At 42.1% G+C, this 19,920-nt stretch overlaps 1 protein-coding gene across 1 annotated transcript; it reads right to left on the bottom strand.

Moving 5' to 3' along the window:
• Positions 1–1,620: 1,620 nt before the first annotated feature.
• Positions 1,621–9,068, bottom strand: LOC116702498 (nuclear factor interleukin-3-regulated protein). The gene is given in 5 exon segments (XM_074783882.1): positions 1,621–1,935; positions 3,849–4,073; positions 8,490–8,539; positions 8,541–8,931; positions 8,933–9,068. Coding segments are annotated over 5 exon segments (861 nt in total). The 5' UTR covers positions 9,034–9,068; the 3' UTR covers positions 1,621–1,841.
• Positions 9,069–19,920: the final 10,852 nt, after the last annotated feature.

Raw genomic sequence — 19,920 nt, 5'->3', positions numbered from 1 at the left:
ATATCTACTCTCATATCACGATATCTGCTGATATATATATATAGCCTCACATCACGATATGTAGCCTCATAAAATGTCTAGGCTCCTATCACGTCCCAAATCTTAGATGATATATAGCCTCATATCACGATATCTACTCTCATATCATGGTATAGAGCCTCATATCATGATATCTGCTGATATATAGCCTTATATCACGATATCTACTCTCATATCACGATATCTGCTGATATATATATGACCTCATGTCATGATGTCTAGCCTCCTATCATGATATAGTCTTATATCGTGATATAGCCTTATATCATGATATATACTCTCGTATCACGATATCTGCTGATATATATAGCCTCATATCACGATACATATCCTCATATCGTGATACCTAGTCTCATATCACGATAGTCTTATATCAGGATATATAGCCTCATATCACAATATCTACTCTCATAACATGATATCTAGTCTTGTATCGTGATATCTACTCTTATATCACGATATATCTACTCTCATATCACGATAAATAGTCTCATATCACGATGTATAGCTCCCCCGCATAAACATGTGGACTTTGACTGATTATGCATTGGATTACGTGATTGTATAATCCCGTTTTTCTGGAGCGGGTGATAAGAACCGTTCACACGCGTTGATATGTCGTCGTCTGACAGCAGAATATGATGTGTGAGCCCCATATCGTTGTCTTCTAAAGAGATAAAGAGAGGTGGAACTACATCGTTTTTTGTTTTTTTTTCTTCTTTGTAAAAATAAAAAGGGCTTTTTGACGCAGGAATCCCCCCCCCCCACCCACCGCCCGACCCAACCCGACCCAACCCCAAAAATGAACTTTTGAGGAACCGCTGATTCAACAACGGGTCACTTTAGTTCTGGGGGGTCGCATAAAACCCTTTTCCCTTTTAAACAAAATAATTCAATTTCATTCCTTTTTTTTTTGTATACTTTCATAACCTTTTTTCTTATAGAGGGGTCTAACCACGCTCATATTTACAGAAAGGCATCTAGCCGCTCTAAAATTTAGAGTAATGCGGTAAAGCCCGGGGCTTTTTTTTTACGAAAGCGGTCTAGACCGCTTTATTTTCAGGTAAGATTCTGACCACCTATAATTTACAGTAGAGCAGTCTAGCCCACTCTAAAATTTACGGGAAGAGGTCTGACCACTTTTAAAATTTACAATAGGGGTCTGCCACTTAATTTAAAGATAGCAGGTCAGCCCAAAAACTCTAAAATTTTTTAAAAACCAAACAATTCTAGAATTCCCCCAGGAGTAGGTAGCGGGACATTGGCGGGGAAAAAACCCCTTTTAAAAGGAAAACCGGGGGACAGATCCGGGTCTTGTAGGGGGAGTCTGACGGGGGGTTGGGGGGGGGGGGGGGGATGCACGGGGGAAATAACATAACAATAAAGAAATGGTATATAGTAGTCCAGTCAAGCAGGGCGCTGCGGGCGTCCACCCTGCATCCCGGGGGGCTCTGTACCCGATCACGGCCCCTAAAACTTTGTCCTTTTAAAAGTCAGAGACGAAAAAATTCCCTCAGTTGCTTTGGCCACACTCTCGGGGAAAATTCTGCTAGCCACCCCTCCTCAAGAGTTGAGTGACACTTGGGTGCGTTTTCTCGGCTTGTACCGGCCCTCGCGGCCGTGGGGGGCGGGTGGACGCCGTAGCCGCCGCATGCGGGGGCTTGTCCCCTTTCCGGGGCCCTCCCCTTCCCGCGCTGCGCCAGGAGCCCTCTCGCCCGCCTCTTCCTCTAAGGGCGGTCTCTCACCGCCTTCCCCCCGGTAAGCGCCGGGGTTGTCTGGCGCCCGGGGGGGGTCCCCCGCCGTCAAAACCCTCCCCCCCATCCAGCCGTCTTGAAGCGTAGCTGTGGGGGAAAGGTTTTCATCGGCTCGGCTGGGCCCCGCTTCCCCCCAAGGGGGGGCCCGCGGGTGATCATAGGGGTTTTATGGAAATAAAAATAAAGGGGGCATGGGTGAAGGGGTACAGCCACAGCGACAACAGAATTACCCTTGTTTGGTTTTTTTGGGGCAAATTGACCATCAAATTTTACAAAAAAAGATTTTTTTTTTTACGTGAAAAACAAAGTCATTTCTTTTTTTCCGTGATAAAAATGTATTCCTGCTCAGCCTTATTTTGGATTGACCTTAGTTGTTTCCCTAGGGTTTTTTAAAATTTAATTATAACCTTGTACAAAAAACGAACCCCCTTCCATTTTTAAATTGTGTGCTAGTAGACCCGATGCCTTCCCTAAAAATAGATGTTATCTCAGCTGTTTTGGGAAAAAGAGATGCAAAATGAGAAAATAAGGGCAAAAATGAGGACAAATGGGGGCAAAAATAAAGGAACATGAGGGGAACATGAGGACAAAAGGCAACATGAAGGAAATGAGGGGAACATGAGGGGAAAATGGGCAAAATGAGGGCAAAAAGAAAAGGGCAAATGAGGGAAAAATAGGACCACAGGGGAAAACATGGGACAAAAAGAGGGGAACATGAGGGGAACATGAGGGAAAAATGAAGGGAAAAATGGGGCAACATGAGGCAACAAGGGGCAACATGAAAAACACATGAGGACAAAAGATGGGGCAAAAGAGGGCACAGGGGGGCAACAGAGGGGGAACAGAAACAAATGAGGGGAAAATGAGGGGGAAAATAGGGCAAAAATGAAACAAATGAGACAACATGAGGCAAAGAGGGCAACATGAAGACACATGAAGACACAAGGGCAACATGAAACAATAGGGCAAAATAAGACAACAGAGGGGAACATGAGGGGCAACAAGGCAACATGAGGACAAAAATGAGGGCAAAAATGAGGGCAACATAGGCAAAATGAGGACAACTAGGCAAATGAGACAAAATGGGAACATGAGACAACAGGGGCAAAAAGGGACAACATGAGGGCAACATTTTTCATATACAGAGTTTCTACAGGGCCAAGCAGAAGGCGCGTAATTCAACTGAAAAGTTTTTTTCAAATAAACCCAAACTACCCGCTCTGCCTCACTACTCAGAGTTATTAGGTTTTAATTGGAAAAAAATTTAATTTTTTTTAAATGGCCCATTAACTTGAAAAAAGGGGATCCTGCCATGCGGGTTTCTTGAGCTTCCCTTTGGCCCTTTGTTAAAAAAAGGAAAAGACAAAGAGGAAAAGACTCTTGACGAAGGTCTAGAGGGACTGAAACCTTAGTTTTTTACAATAAATGGCACGTTTTTTCCAATACACCTGCATTGATTGATTGTTGGATCTGCGATTTGTTTCTTCATGAATAGCCTAAATAAAAGATAAACGGTTTAAACAGTCAGCCACTTTTAAGATCCTGTACACCAACTGAGGACATTTCGAATCATCTCGAAAGGAGATGTTGGATCAATTGATCCATAGATTCCAGGGCTGTAGTCAAGGCCACCTTAGTCGAGTCCAAGTCACGTCCAAAACCAGGACTAGAAGAGTCTAAGTCAAGACCGAGTACAAAGGGGTTTGAGTCCAAGACAAGACCGAGTCCAAAAAGGTTTGAGTCCAAGTCAAGACCGAGTCCAGGACAGAGAAAAAGGTCTTAAGCATGACAGTATCAAGACAATCATTTTGGGTTTCACTTTCCCTCCAATATTATTATCAACATAATAAAGACACCTGGACTCGGCCCAGACCAGAAGCCACATTGGGCAAGACCAGCGGCCGAGACCGAGACAAGTCCGAGTCCAAATACTAGCGAGTCTGAGACAAGTCCGAGACCATAGAAAAACGGTCTTGAGTCCGGACTTATGTCCAAGACCGGACTCAAGTACTACAGCCCTGATAGATTGAGTTGATGATTTCAGAACGATACTAACCGTGGTGGCCGTCGGCGGCGGGTGAGTGGTGGAGTTCGTAGCCCAGCTCCTCCGCGCGGTGCGGCGAGGACTTCCCGTGGTCGCTCAGCCGGTCTTCGAAGAAGATGGGACTGCCCACGCTGGAGCCGCCTGGCGTGGAGAACCCCGAGTCCTCCGACATGGTGCAGGCCTCCCTGCAGACCTTGGAGCTGGAGGTGCAGGAAGGGCCGAGGCCTCCATCCCCTCTGTGGAGATAACCAGAGGTGGGTGGATTAGCCAAAAACTGTACTAGAGTATAAGTACTGGTACTCTAGAATAATACGACTCAAGTAAAAGTACTGTTCCTTCAGAATAATATGACTAAAGTAAAATACTGTTCCTTCAGAATATGGACCAAGTAAAGTACTGTTACTTAAAAAATGCGACTAAAGTAAAAGTACTGTTACTTCAAAAAATTTGACTCAATAAAGTACTGTTACTTCAGAATAATGCGACTCAAGTAAAGTACTGTTACTTGGGAAATATGACTCAAGTAAAAGTACTGTTACTTCAGAATAATGGATAAAGTAAAGTACTGTTACTTAAGAATAGCGACAAAGGGTAAAAGTACTGTTACTTCAAGATAAATGGACCAAGTAAAATACTGTACTTAAGATAATGGACTCAAGTAAAAGTACTGTTACTTCAGAATAATTGACTCAAGTAAAGTACTGTTACTTAAGAATAGGGCCTAAAGTAAAAGTCTGTTCTTCAGAAAATATGACTCAAGTAAAAGTACGTTACTTCAGAATAATGCGACTCAAGTAAAAGTACTGTTACTTGGGAAATAATATGACTCAGAAAAAGTACTGTTCTCAGAATAAGGGACTCAAGTAAAAGTACTGTTATTTAAAGAATAATGCGACTAAAGTAAAAGTACTGTTACTTCAGAATAAATGACTCAAGTAAAGTACTGTTACTTAAAATAATGCGACTAAGTAAAAGTACTGTTACTTCAGAAATATGACTCAAGTAAAGTACTGTACTAAGAATAATGCGACTAAAGTAAAAGTACGGGTTACTTAAGAATAATGCACTCAAGTAAAAGTACTGTTACTCAGAATAATGACTCAAGTAAAAGTACTGTTCTTAAGAATAAGGACTCAAGTAAAAGTACTGTTACTTCAGAATAATTGACTCAAGTAAAAGTATGTTACTTAAAAATAATGCGACTAAAGTAAAAGTACTGTTACTTCAGAATAATGCGCCTAAGTAAAAGTCTGTTACTTCAGAATAATGTGACTAAAGTAAAAGTACTGTTACTTCAGAAAAATGAACTCAAGTAAAGTACTGTTACTTAAGATAATGCGACTAAAGTAAAATTTACTGTTACTTCAAATTAATGTGACTCAAGTAAAGTACTGTTACTTCAGAATAAGCGACTCAATTAAAGTACTGTCTTAAAATAGCGACAATAAAGTACTGTTACTCAGAATAATATGCTCAAGTAAAATACTGTTACTTAAGAATAATCGACTCAAGTAAAGTACTGTTACTTCAGAATAATATGACTCAAGTAAAAGTACTGTTACTTAAAATAATATGACTCAAGTAAAAGTACTGTTACTCAGAATATGACTCAAGTAAAAGTACTGTTACTTCAGAATAATATGACTCAAGTAAAAGTACTGTTACTTAAAAATAAGGGACCAAGTAAAAGTACGGGTTACTTCCGAATAATATGACTCAGAAAAAGTACTGTTACTTAAGAAAAAGATGACTCAAGTAAAAGTACTGTTACTTCGAATAATAGCTCAAGTAAAAGTATGTTATTAAGAATAAGATGACTCAAGTAAAAGGTACTGTACTTCAGAATATTGGGACTCAAGTAAAGTACTGTTACTTAAGAATAATTGCTAAAGAAAGTACTGTTATTAGAAATCGACTAATAAAGTACTGTTACTTTCGAATAATATGACTCAAGTAAAAGTACTGTTACTTCAGAATAATGGACTCAAGTAAAGTACTGTTATTTAAATAATGGACTAAAGAAAAAGTAGGGTACTTCAGAAAAATTGACTAAAGAAAAAAGTACGTTACTTAAGAATAATGCGACTCAAGTAAAAGTACTGTCTTCAGAATAATTTACTAAAGTAAAAGTACTGTTACTTAAAAATAATGCGACTCAAGTAAAAGTCTGTTACTTCAAATAAATGACTCAAGTAAAAGTACTGGTTCCTTAAGAATAAGATGACTCAAGTAAAAGTACTGTTACTCAGAATAATATGACTCAAGTAAAAGTACTGTTACTTAAAGAATAAGAGACTCAAGTAAAGTACTGTACTTCAGAATAATGGACTCAAGTAAAAGTACTTTACTTAAGAATAATGCGACTCAAGTAAAATACTTTTAAACTTCAGAATAATATGACTCAAGAAAAAGTACGGTTACTTAAGAATAAGATGACTCAGTAAAAGTACTGTTACTTCAGAATAATATGACTCAAGTAAAAGTACTGTTACTTAAGAATAAGATGACTCAAGTAAAAGTACTGTTACTTCAGAAAATGTGACTCAAGTAAAAGTACTGTTACTTAGAATAATGCGACTAAAGTAAAAGTACTGTTTACTTCAGAATAATGTGACTAAATTTAAAAGTACGGGTTACTTAAGATAATGCGACTAAAGTAAGTCTGTTATTTCCCGAAAAATTTGACTAAAGTAAAAGTACTGTTATTTAAAATAATGCAAACTCAAGAAAAAGTACTTGTTACTTCAAAAATAGGGATTTCAAGTAAAAGTACTGTTACTTAAGAATAATGCGACTCAAGTAAAAGTACTGTTACTTCAGAATAAGATGACTCAAGTAAAGTACTGTTACTCAGAATAATATGACTAAAGAAAAAAGGACTGTTACTTAAGAAAAGATGACTCAAGTAAAGTACTGTTACTTCAGAATAAGATGACTCAAGTAAAGTACTGTACTTAAAATAATGCAACTTAAGTAAAGTAATGTTACTTAAGAATATGTGACTTAAGTAAAGTACGTTACTTCAGAATAATATGATCAAGTAAAACGTACTGTTACTCAGAAAAAATTTGACTCAAGTAAAAGTACTGTTACTTAAGATAAGATGACTCAAGTAAAAGTACTTTCCTTCGAATAATATGACTAAGTAAAAGTACTGTTTTTAAGAAAAATTTGAAACTTAAGTAAAAGTATGTCCTTCAATAATAGACTCAAGTAAGTTTTTATGAATTTTTTGTATTTTTGTATTTTGTTTTGTTTTTTCATTGATTTTACCGCTTTTTTTAAACATTTTTTTTACCTTATTTCAACGTTTTCGTTGCTTTTAATAAAGTTTTTTATGAAGATTTAGTATTTTTTGGTCTTTTTCGTTGATTTTGACGCTTTTTCCAACATTTTTCACCCGTATTTCGACTTCCTTTATTTCGTATATTTAAAAAATCTTTGAAAACAGGTTAAATCTGACCTGAAGACAACATGAGGGTTAAAACTACTCCTAGAAGTAAAATCTTTTCAAAAACTTACTCAAGTAAAGGTAAAAAGTACTTATTCAAGTAAAAAGTACTTACTCAAGTAATAAGTACTGCATAGTGATCTAAAACTACTTGTGGAAGTATCAAAAACTTACTCAAGTAAAAGTAAAAAGTACTTACTCAAGTAAAAAGTACTGTAGAGTAATCCAAAACTACTCCTAGAAGTATAATCTTTTCAAAAACTTACTCAAGTAAAAGTAAAAAGTACTTACTCAAGTAAATATTACTGCATAGTGATCTAAAACTACTCCTAGAAGTAAAATCTTTTCAAAAACTTACTCAAGCAAAAAGTACTGCAGAGTGATCTAAAACTACTTGTGGAAGTATCAAAAACTTACTCAAGTAAAAAGTACTTACTTAAGTAAAAAGTACTGCAGAGTGATCCAAAACTACTCCTAGAAGTATAATCTTTTCAAAAACTTACTCAAGTAAAAGTAAAAAGTACTTACTCAAGTAAAAAGTACTGCAGAGTGATCCAAAACTACTCCTAGAAGTATAATCTTTTCAAAAACTTACTCAAGTAAAAGTAAAAAGTACTTACTCAAGTAAAAAGTACTGCAGAGTGATCTAAAACTACTTGTGGAAGTATCAAAAACTTACTCAAGTAAAAGTTTAATGATCTAAAACTACCCCTAGAAGTATAATCTTTTCAAAAACTTACTCAAGTAATAAGTACTGCATAGTGATCTAAAACTACTTGTGGAAGTATCAAAAACTTACTCAAGTAAAAAGTACTGCAGAGTGATCTAAAACTACTTGTGGAAGTATCAAAAACTTACTCAAGTAAAAAGTACTTACTCAAGTAAAAAGTACTGTAGAGTAATCCAAAACTACTCCTAGAAGTATAATCTTTTCAAAAACTTACTCAAGTAAAAGTAAAAAGTACTTACTCAAGCAAAAAGTACTGCAGAGTGATCTAAAACTACTTGTGGAAGTATCAAAAACTTACTCAAGTAAAAAGTACTGCAGAGTGATCTAAAACTACTTGTGGAAGTATCAAAAACTTACTCAAGTAAAAAGTACTTACTCAAGTAAAAAGTACTGTATAGTAATCCAAAACTACTCCTGGAAGTCTAATCTTTTTCAAAACCTTGCCCAGGTAGCTGTGACGCTCCTGCCCACCTGTGCAGGTAGTAGTGCGGCGACGGCGTCTGCGCGGCGGCGGCGGCGGGGGGGGGGCGGGGCCACGGGGACCGGCAGGATGGCGGCGCCGGACGGGTCCTGGACCAGGCCGAAGCGGAACCGGAGCGCCAGCAGCTCGGCGCGGAGCCGCGCGTTCTCCTCCAGCAGCGCCAGCACGCGGCCCTCCAGCACCAGGTCGTTGGCGCGCCGCTTCTCCCGCGAGCGTTTGGCCGCCTCGTTGTTCTTCCGCCGCTTGTCCCAGTAGCCGTCGTCCTTCTTGTCCACGGGGATGAACTCGCGCTGGCGTCGCACGCCGCAGCACGGGCTGACCTGGCGTTTGGCGGCGGCGCCGCGGCCCAGCAGGGAGCGGGCCAGCAGGCCGCCGGTCGCCAGGATGGACACGGCTTCCTCGGTGAAGGACAGCGGCCTTCCTCCTCCTCCCTCCTCCTCCTCCTCCACCTCCGTCTGGACTCGCAGGGGAGTCCGGGGTCTGGAGCACGTCGGCCTGACCCCTCATCATCTGGGACTCGTCCTCAAACATCATCACGCCGCTCGGACCTGGACCTCGTCTCTCCTCAGGTGAAATCTGAGAGATTTAAAGAAATGAGATTATTTGCACGGGCTGTGGAGACTGAACCAAGTTATGTAAAACTAAACAAGTATCATTGTTTAAAAGTTATCGTGTGAATATTTGGAAACCTTGTGAAAGGAAGGAGACCGTTAAGACGAGGAGAGCCGGACACTCCTCACCTGGCCAATGGGGTGAGATGAGATTAATCTGCAGCTGTGACTGTGTGAATGAGTTATTGTTTCTTTATTAAAACTTCAGTGAACTGTGTTGACCTTAAACTTGCCTAATACACCCAGTGTCTCTTTAACCAATAGCATAGCAGATAATATGATGTACTAACCCACTTGTATGTAGAACAGTGATGTTTTAGCCCACATTTATGTTTAACTATACACTAAACCCATTATGTAAATCAACTTTCTGTGCACACACACTCAATAAAACGGCCGAGCAGGGAATGAAATTTTTTTTGAAATAAAGCTGAATGCATTTCAGTTTCATTCCCCTTTGCCAAAGAAACCAAAGTCTGGCCCCGGCAGAAAGTTTTTTTTTTCCACTCAGCCCTCGAACGTAACACGGCATAGTTCATCGGAATTTCAAGTGCTTTACAAACAAACACATTGCACAGAAGACATCGGGGTTTTGAGAGACCCGTCGCGCAAACCGATCACCGGGACGGCGCCCGTTGCATGCGGTAGATTTGTGTCCCGACTTGACACGACGCTTGACGTCACGCACACGGGGAAACGGAAATCTCACGAGACCAGGGGCGAAAGGGTTGAGACCAGCGGCCGCAGGTTGAGACCGGGCGCCGCAGTTGAGACCAGGCGGCGCAGGTGTGAGACCAGGGGCCGGGTTTTGAAACCAGGTGGGCGCAGGTGGAGACCAGGCGGGCGCAGGTCTGAACCAGGCGGGGCCCCGTCTGAGACCGGGTTTGGCCCAGGTGTGAGACCAGGGGCGCGGGGTTCTGAGACCAGCGGGGCGAGGTGTGAGACCAGGGGCCGCGGGTTTGAGACCAGGGGGGGCGCAGGTCTGAGACCAGGGGGGGCGGCAGGTCTGAGACCAGGCCGCCGCGGTCTGAGACCAGGGGGCGCAGGTCTGAGACCAGGGGGCCGCAGTCTAAACCAGGCGGCGCAGGTCTGAGACCAGGGGCCGCAGGTCTGAGACCAGGCGGCGCAGGTGTGAGCCCAAAGGTGGTCGCAGGCTGAGACCGGGGGGCGCAGGTTGAGACCAGGGGCGCAGGTCTGGACCAGGTTGGCCGCAGGTTAGACCAGGGGCGCAGGTCTGAGACCAGTGGCCGCAGGTTTAAAAGACCAGGGGCCCGCAGGTCTGAGACCAGGCGGCGCAGGCTGAGACCAGCGGGCGCAGGCTGAGACCGGCGACGCAGGTCTGAGACCAGGCGCGCAGGTTCTGAAGACCAGTGCGCAGTTGCTTTTCACCGACTGCAAGAGCCAGGCGGACCAAGCATGCTGGGAAACGCCGGCTTCTCAGCTGATTTAACCCCTTTATTGGTTTTACAACATTATGACGTTTTATATAAACTTTTACTGTTTTTGAATGGGGAGGATTTTAACTCTATTTGTCTGATTTAAAGACTTATTCGTGCAGAACACACGTTGGACTGATAGAGACGTTTAGACGTCAGAGAGACTAAATCTGATCAGATCAGGGATCATCTCCAGTGTTTTGTTAATTAAATCAAAACAGATCTCATGTAGAGCACTTTGACAGCTACTCTGTCATAATCAAAACAACTGGAGACTGTGTACCAGCTGATGTGTGGGTCTGATTATTATATTTTAATAAATCGGATTCACACCACAGTTTTTTTTTCGTCGTTGAGCCTGAAGACGGCTGGAATCGGCTGGAAACCGTCCCACCTTTTTTTTTATTGTTTTTATTTTGAGGTAATGTTTAACTAATGCATTACATGGCACCCTGTTAAGTTAAAGAGGTCGTTAAAATCCACGCAAAAGGCATGATTTAAAAAAATATGATAAGGTGATATACTATGGTGTATGATGATAGGAAAAAAGGGCGGGATCAGTTAAATTCTACACCCACACCCCCACCAAACACACACACACAACACACACACACACAACCCCAACACACACACAACACACAGTTTCAGGCCAGAAGTTGGACCCCCTCTCATTATGCGGTCCTTTTTCCCTTTAGGACTATTTACATTGTAATTTTCACTGAAGGCATCAAACTATACGAACACATTGGAATTATTGGGAAAAAATGAAACACCTTTTTTCTAGTTTCTTTAAAGTGGTTTCCCTTCACCGTGGCCTGTCAGAGGTAATTGTGGGGTTTTTGCCTTTTTATCTTTTTATAAAAAGCAAAGGTGGCTACTCTGAAGAACTAGATATAAGACGTTTTTCAGTATTTCCAGAAACCCATGGTTCATTCATATTTTGATGCCTTCAGGAAATAGGGCGAAAATAAAGGATCGACGAATGAAAGTGGTTCCAAACTTTGCCGTACTGTGTGTACAATATATATATATATATAAAATAATTATAATATAATAATAATAATCATAGTAACCGTTAGCCCATTTAAAAACACGACTACACCCACTGGTAAAGGACTGTGTCCCTATCCCATCTGCACAAGCTGGGGAGATGCGTTTTTGGGCAAAGGCCCCCCAGGGTGAGGAGGAGGAACGCGCCCCCGGGGTGAGTGAGGGGGGACAGCAGAAGGGATCAGTTGGTATGTAAGGGATTACACCCCCTGTTTTGTAACCCTTTCTCTCCCATAAAAAGGAGCGACTTGTTCCATACCCGGCAGCCCCCCCCCCCCCCCCCCCCCGGGACCTCGTTATGCACCCGCCCACATGCTCCAGTATGGGACAATGTCTCCCCTCTCTCTCTCTTCTATGTCCCCCCCCCCCAGCAACCTCGTATCCGATACGGGACAATGGCGCTCTCTTTCCCCCCCCCCCGAGCCTCATTATCTCCCCACGGACTGGTCTCGCCTCCCTCCCCCCCTCCCTCCTCCTCCCTCTCTCTCCTCTCTCTCTCTCCCTCCATTCTCACTTATCTCCCCCTCTGTTCTTCTATCTCTCTCGGGCAACTCCCCCTCTTCCCCTCTCTCTCCTTTTGTCTTCTTTCTCTCCTACTCCCTCTCCCTCTTTATCCCCCCCACCCCCAGCCTCATTATGCTCCACTACGGGACAATGTCTCCCTCCCTCCCTCGGGACAATGTCTCCCTCCCTCCCTCGGGACAATGTGTGCTGTAAACACAAAGCTGATCGCACACAACACACTTACGAGCTGCACGGATGAATCGATTAATCGCTTTGAGTCCGTTTTTTAAAGTTGTTGCGTTAAACTTTAAGGACAAATTTGTGATTGCAGCTCCTTAAATGTGAATATATTCTTCTGTCCTCCGGGACAGGAAGCTGAATGTCTCTGAGTTGTGGACAAAACGAGACATCTGAGGACGTCTTCTTGGGCTTTTTGGGGAACAATGATCCACTTTTTTAAAACCATTTTCGGACATTTTAGAGCCCAAAACGACTAATCTATTAATCCCGGAAATAATCCACAGATGAATCGAAGGAATTCATCTTGTTTTTGTAGCTTTAAAAAGGTTAAAGCTCACGTTCTGAATACAAAATGACATAAATCATGATTACAATGGGACACTATTGACCTACATTCATGTCTCTATGGGTCCATAGGAGCCTCAGTTTCCTGCCTGTTAAACTCCCTCCATCAGCTTTAACCCACGAGTGTGTGTGCGTGTGTGTGCGTGTGTGCGTGTGTGTGTGTGTGTGTGGTGGTGGTATGTGGGTTGTGTGTGTGTGTGTGTGTTGTGTGTGTTGTATGTTGTGGTGTGTGTGTGTGTGTATGTGTGCGTGTGTGTGTGTGTGTTGTGGTGGTGTGTGTGTGTGGTGTGTATGTGTGTGTGTGTGTTGTGTGCTGTGTTGTGTGTGTGTGTGTGTGTGTGTTGTGTGTGTGTGTGTGTGTGGTGTGAAGGGAACGTGCTGATCTGCTGTCGGTCGCTCTCTTTTTTATCTAATCTGACCTGCTTCTTCTTCTTATTACACATTACACGCAGCATCACCCGCATTTAAGACTTCGAAACACACACACACACACACACACCACACACACACACGCAAGTGCAACTTCAGCCATGGAAGTACTTCATGATGGTGTTTTAAATAATGAAATACACATTATAAAGCTGAGGTTTTAAATGCTTTAAGATGATGATCTATCTATCTATCTATCTATCTATCTATCTATCTATCTATCTATCTATCTATCATCTATCTATCTCTGTCTATCTCTCTCTCTCTCTCTCCTATCCTCCCCTCTCTCTCTCTCTCTTTCTCTCTCTCTCACTATAAAACCTGTTCCCTCTAAAAACGGGTGAAACTCAGAGGAAAAGAAGGAGCATGTTACCTGTGAGACGGCTTGGTTTCTCTCCCCCGGTGTGTGTGCAGCAGTTTTCGTCTTCCCCCTCTCTCTCTCCCCCCTCCCTCCCTCTGTGTGTGGTGTGTGTGGTTTTGCCCTCTCCGGCTGTTACTTCATGTTATGGTCGCTGTGCTCTCTCCTGCTCCACTTGGACACGCGGCTCCTATTTGTAATGACGAGTTCAGCTCGGGACGGTCCTTATCCTCGCGTGAACCACACGCGGCGTCCGCTCTGTGTGTGCGACCGCCCCCCCCCCCCTCCCCCTTTCTCCCTCTCTTTCTCTATCTATCTCTTCACTCTCTCCCTCTCACTCTCTCTCCTCTGTCTGTCTTTCTCTCCATCTCTATCTCCCCCCACACCCACACTGTGTCCCTCATTTAAAGGTAAGCTCCCATCAGCTGTCACATGTCCAGTTCCACCCCCCCCCCCCCCGCCCCTCCCTCCCCCCTGGCAGGATAATCTGCTCATAACAATTAGGTAATGTTTGCGCCTGTGTTGTGATGTTGAGTCATCCTACGAACCCAGGCAGAGCAGCTTCAGCACATTTTAAAGTGCTTACATAAAATGTTAAAGGACAATTCCGTTTTTAGTGTCCATTAAACTTCTGTTTCTGCTGCGGGACCGACTCAGATGGTTTTCTAATGTCCATCGCCAAACTCACCAGACCCATGTGAATAACACTACTTTTAGCGTGTATAGACCCAGCATATCTCCACCAGACTCCATGTAAATTACTACTTTTAGGTGTATAGACCCAGCATATCTCCACCAGACTCCAGAAAATATTCACTACTTTTAGCGTGTATAGAGCAGCATATCTCCACCAGACTCCATGAAATAATCACTATTTTTAGGTGTATAGAGCAGCATATCTCACCAGACTCCATGAAATAATCACTACTTTTAGCGTGTATAGAGCGCATATCTCCACCAGACTCCATGTAAAAATCACTACTTTAGCGTTGTATAGAGCCAGCATATCTCCACCAGACTCCATGTAAATATCACTACTTTTTAGCGTGTATAGGCAGCTATTCCCACCAGACTCCATGGAATAATCACTACTTTTAGCGTGTGTAAAGATGCATATTTCCACATGAAAATGAGTAAATTAACCTCCTGTTGCCCCGGGTCAATTGACCCTTTAAAAAAAATTCTAAAATCTGAAAATGAGTTTGTTTTAACCAAATTAACCACAAAAATGGATTGGATTCCTTACAATGTCTAACTTTCATTTCCCCTGATCTTTCTATTTGTCAAAAAAATTTTAATTTTGCTTTTTTTTAAATGCAAAACACCGGGGTTTTTGGGTAAAAAAAATAATCTGTAAAAAAGGGTAACGCCTTGCAGAAAAACCCCTTTTTCGTTCACTTTACAGCGTTTTGTCAATCCCCAAAAAAACCAACAATTCTGTAATTTAAGTATTTTACCTTTGGCTTTTAACGGACATTTCAAAACAATAACGCAAAAAAATCCCAAACGGACAAAACCCTTTAAAACTAATCACAAACTCCTTCATACCAAACCATCATTGGCATGTGTCCCTCAAGTCCACTTGAATCCCAGAAAAAGTGTGTTTTTCTTTTAACAATGCAAACATTTACGTGGAAAATTCCCCGTTAACGAGAGCAATTAACATGATTTTGGGAAAGGCCCGTCTTCAAAAACAAAGGACCAAAAAAGCGGGGGCCCCAGTGTTCTCCTTTAACTTAACATTTTGCTAGGGGGGGTTTTCATTGTATATGATACAAAACATGCAGTCCCATACTGAAAACTAAGGGGGGGGGGCCTTGAGGGTTTTAGTTCGGGGCCAGCCCCGGATTCAACCGGTATTTTCAAAACTGGGAAAGTGAAGATTGCATTTTCTTTATTTTTTGTTACTGTAAATATTTGAAAACCCCCTCACACCTTCAAAAGCCTTCAATACTTTTTCCTTACTAAAAAAATTTTTAAGGGGGACTTTTTTGTTTTACTTTCACATTTTAAAAGGGCCCCCTTCAGATCCATATTAGGGCCCTAAGGTCTTAAAAAGAGCTTAGATACAGATTAGGACCACAAGGTCAAAAAAAAGACTTTAATACAGTATTAGGGACCACTAGCCAATAAAAAGCTTCGTCAGTATTGGGACCACTAAGGGTTTATTAAAGAGACTTTTTTACGTATTAGGGGGCCCAAAAGGCTATTAAAAACTTCAGATCAGTTTAGGGACCCCAAGGCATATAAAAAAACTTTAAAACAGTATTAGGGGGCCATAAGGTCTAATAAAAGACTTCGATACAGTAAGGGGCCATATCAATAAAGAACTTCAATACAGTATTAGGGGCCCTAAGGGCTTATAAAAAGCTTAAATACTAAGGGGCCACTAAAGGGTTTTTAAAAAGGAATTAGAACAGATTTGGGACCACTAAGGGGCTATATAAAAAGGACTTCGATACATTTAGGGGACCACTAAAGGCTATATAAAAGAGCTTCAGATACAGTATTTGGGGACCAAAGGGGTTTTTAAAAAGACTTAATACAGATTAGGGACCCCTAAGGGGCTATATAAAAGACTTCAATACAGTATTAGGGCCCCCAAGGTCTATATAAAGAGACTTCAGATAGTTTTAGGGACCACAAAGGTCAAATTAAAAGAGATTTCAGAACAGTATTGGGGGACCCAAAGGCTAATAAAGGACTTCAACGTTTTAGGGGCCCACAAGGTCTATAAAAAGAGACTTCAGATCAGATTGGGGGACCCAAGGTCTAATAAAAGAGATTAGATACAGTATTGGGACCACAAGTCATAAAAAAAGAGCTTCAGATACATTTTTAGGGACCCAAAGGTTATTAAAAAAGAATTTCAATACAGTATTAGGGGACCACTAAGGTCAAAAAAAGAGATTAGATACAGTATAGGGACCATAGGTCTAAAAAAAAAGGGAATTCAGAACAGTTTGGGGACCAAAAGGTCTTAAAAAGAGGTTAATACATATTAGGCCCATAAGGTTTTTAAAAAGGACTTAGAACAGTATAGGGGCCACTAAGGTCTATAAAAGAGACTTCAGATACAGTATAAGGGCCCACTAAGGTCTATATAAAAGGACTTCAGAACAGGTAGGGGACCATAAGGTCTATATAAAAGAGATTCAATCAGTATTAGGGACCATAAGGTCTATATAAAAGAGCTTAGAACAGTATTAGGGGACCACTAAGGTCATATAAAAGGACTTCAGAAAACGATAGGGACTACAAGGTATATAAAAGATCAAAGAGACCATGTAAGGGGGGACCTTAAGCATTTGAAATGATTCTTAGCTTCCAGTGAAAATCAGAGTCAGATAATTTTATTTTACAAAATCGAGTGGCAGGGCCCCTCTAGCTCACCCAGTGGGAGTGGAACCCCTTGTGGCCGAGCGGAAAGGCGGCGTTCGATTGACACCAACCACCCTCCCTTTCGCTTACCTTTCCTGTCTATCCACTGTCTCTAATGAAGGTAAAACAAAGAAAAGCCTGATGTCCGTTTGATTTGAGTAAGAGGAAGTTTGTTGCACCACACATCTGGTTAACAGCTTGTGAAATATTTGTTTGTCACACAACTACTTGAGAAAGTGGATTCAACTTCTCTGGAAAAGTACAAAAAAAAGCATGTTAAAGAGGCTCTTAGCACACTTGTCTGTATAATATTTAGAATAGAAGAATAAAATAGAATAAAGCTTTACTGTCCACCAGGGTGGAAATGTTTCTTTGACCCCAAAACAGACAAAATCTCACATATATTAAGTAAAATATAAAAAATGAAATAAAAACATCAGGATAATAAAGGATACATATGCTTAAATTCATTAACATAGCAGCTCAGTTCGATTGTCACATGATTTAGTTGAGGATACTCTACTCATAGCATTTGAAAAAAAAGATAATCGCAAAATTACTTTAATGTGTGTTAGATATTCTCTATATTCTGTACATATAAATCCAGATAAAGTAGATTATGCGGATTTGTTTAGAAGTGTTAACACTTGAGACATCTCTGCAACGGCAAGCTTGTTTTTCTTAATCGTGCGTCACCTAACACAAGCAGCAGCAAGTCGGTCAGAGCGGTGTTGCAACCGACTTAGTAGAAAAACAACGTGGAGGGGAGGAACGACACGGGTTCAACGAGTCTGATCCGGATTCTTGACATTCTGGCACGGCCTCTTATGGAGCGGCTCACCTTGTAGCTCTGACCCTCGGGGGGGACCGGGGGCAGATAATAACCCGGCTGTAAACACGGCGTGTTGCCTCAACTGAAAAACATCTCACGCCACAGCGAGCATGCACAATGCTTCGGGGAAGTCTTTAAGGGACCCTGACTGGCCCAGACCTCCGGACTCAACAGTTTGCTTCAAATTAATAGACAAGTAGAGCATTCATGAGAAAGGAGTCACATTCGGATGGCAGTGTGACGCTGAAGTCCAAATGTAGGTGTAACGAAAAAAGTTTATTGCAACAAGTCCTTCAAACCAACGAGGTCAGCATCTCCTCTCTAAGCTTGGCTCCCATGGCGCCATTTTAATGCTACGAAGCCATCACCTGCCGTTAGCATCCCATTGACTCCCATTCATTTTGGCGCCACTTTGGCAGGGAAGGACTTTACATCTGATGCGTTTAAAGACTCTATTTGTCCGTTGTTTATTTCTAAAGAAACACGGCAATGTACAAAAGGCTCCGTTACCTTGTACCTCACGTTATGGCTTTGTTGCAGACTTTTTTATAAAAATAGGTTGACGATTGTGTCATAACCACGCGACTTACCGTCGCATAGTTGACAAATCACCGTATTGTCAGGAGAAGGTCGCAGACAGTTTGGACTTCATCAGCTGTTTAGGTTTAATTACTAATGTTAACTAGCATGTTAGTTAGCAGTAATTAGGTCCTATTTTTATCCCATTTTAAGATAAGGGAACTTGGCCTTTGTATCCATGAAATAACTGGCCTGTATGCTCCCTGTATTTTAACATAGGGGGGTGTATACTTATGCCCCCTGTATTTTAACATAGGGGGGTGTATACTTATGCCCCCTGTATTTTAACATAGGGGGTGTATACTTATGCCCCCTGTATTTTAACATGGGGGGTATACTTATGCCCCCTGTATTTAACATAGGGGGTGTATACTTATGCCCTGATTTTAACATAGGGGGTGTATACTTATGCCCCTGTATTTTAACATAGGGGGTGTATTACCCTTTTATGGGGCCCCCTGTATTTTAACATAGGGGGTGGAACAGCCCCCCCGAGCAGGTGGGGAGGTTCGGGGGTGCAGGAGGTGAACTGGCAGCTGTCCAGCAAACACTCCGTACTCAGTCCTCACGAGGGACTTAAATCAGCGACCCTCAGCTTCCCGAGCCAAGTCCTACGGACAGAGTTACTGCTGCTGCAGCTAATAATACATAACGTTGTTAGTTTTAACCCAGAGAGAGAGAGAGAGGGGGGGGGGGGACAGAGAGAGAGAGAGAGAGGGGATAGAGAGAGAGAGAGAGAGAGAGAAGAGAGAGAGAGGGGGGGTGGGGGAGACAGAAGAGACGACAGAGAGAAAGAGAATTACAACAAACACACAATCTGAGCCGCAAGATGACAGCTCGACACAAATAAACCCATCGGACTGAAGACTACACTGTAAATCAGGGCTGTAGTAGTTGAGTCCGGTCTTGGTCTCGAGTCCGGACTCAAGACCGTTTTTCTATGGTCTTGGACTTGTCTCGGACTCGCTAGTATTTGGACTCGGACTTGTCTTGGTCTCGGCCGCTGGTCTTGCCCAATATGCTTCTGGTCTGGACCGAGTCCAGGTGTCTTTATTATGTTGATAATAATATTGGAGGGAAAGTGAAACCCAGAATGATTGTCGTGAGACTGTCATGCATAAGACCTTTAGTCTTGGACTCGGTCTTGACTCGACTCAAACCTCTTTGGACTCGGTCTTGACTTGGACTCAAACCTCTTTGGACTCGGTCTTGACTTGGACTCAAACCTCTTTGGACTCTTTCTTGACTCGGACTCAAACCTTTTTGGACTCTGTCTTGACTCTGACTCAAACCTCTTTGGACTTGGTCTTGTATTGGACTCAAACCTCTTTGGACTCTGTCTTGACTCAGACTTAAACCTTTTTGGACTCGGTCTTGACTTGGACTCGAACCATTTTGGACTCGGTCTTGACTTGGACTCAAACCTCTTTGGACTCGGTCTTGACTCGGACTCAAACCTCTTTGGACTCTGTCTTGACTCAGACTCAAACCTCTTTAGACTCGGTCTTGACTCAGACTCAAACCTCTTTAGACTTGGTCTTGTCTTGGACTCATTGAGTCCTCGTTTGGGACTCGACAAAGGTGGTCTTGACTACAGCTCTGGCTGTGACATCTCCAGTTACAGTAAAACTGTATATGATTTTACAGTAGAAGGCT

Source organism: Etheostoma spectabile, chromosome 15 (genome assembly GCF_008692095.1).
Source record: "Etheostoma spectabile isolate EspeVRDwgs_2016 chromosome 15, UIUC_Espe_1.0, whole genome shotgun sequence".
Classification (NCBI taxonomy): domain Eukaryota; kingdom Metazoa; phylum Chordata; class Actinopteri; order Perciformes; family Percidae; genus Etheostoma; species Etheostoma spectabile.
This window is presented reverse-complemented; position numbering and strand designations above follow the sequence as displayed.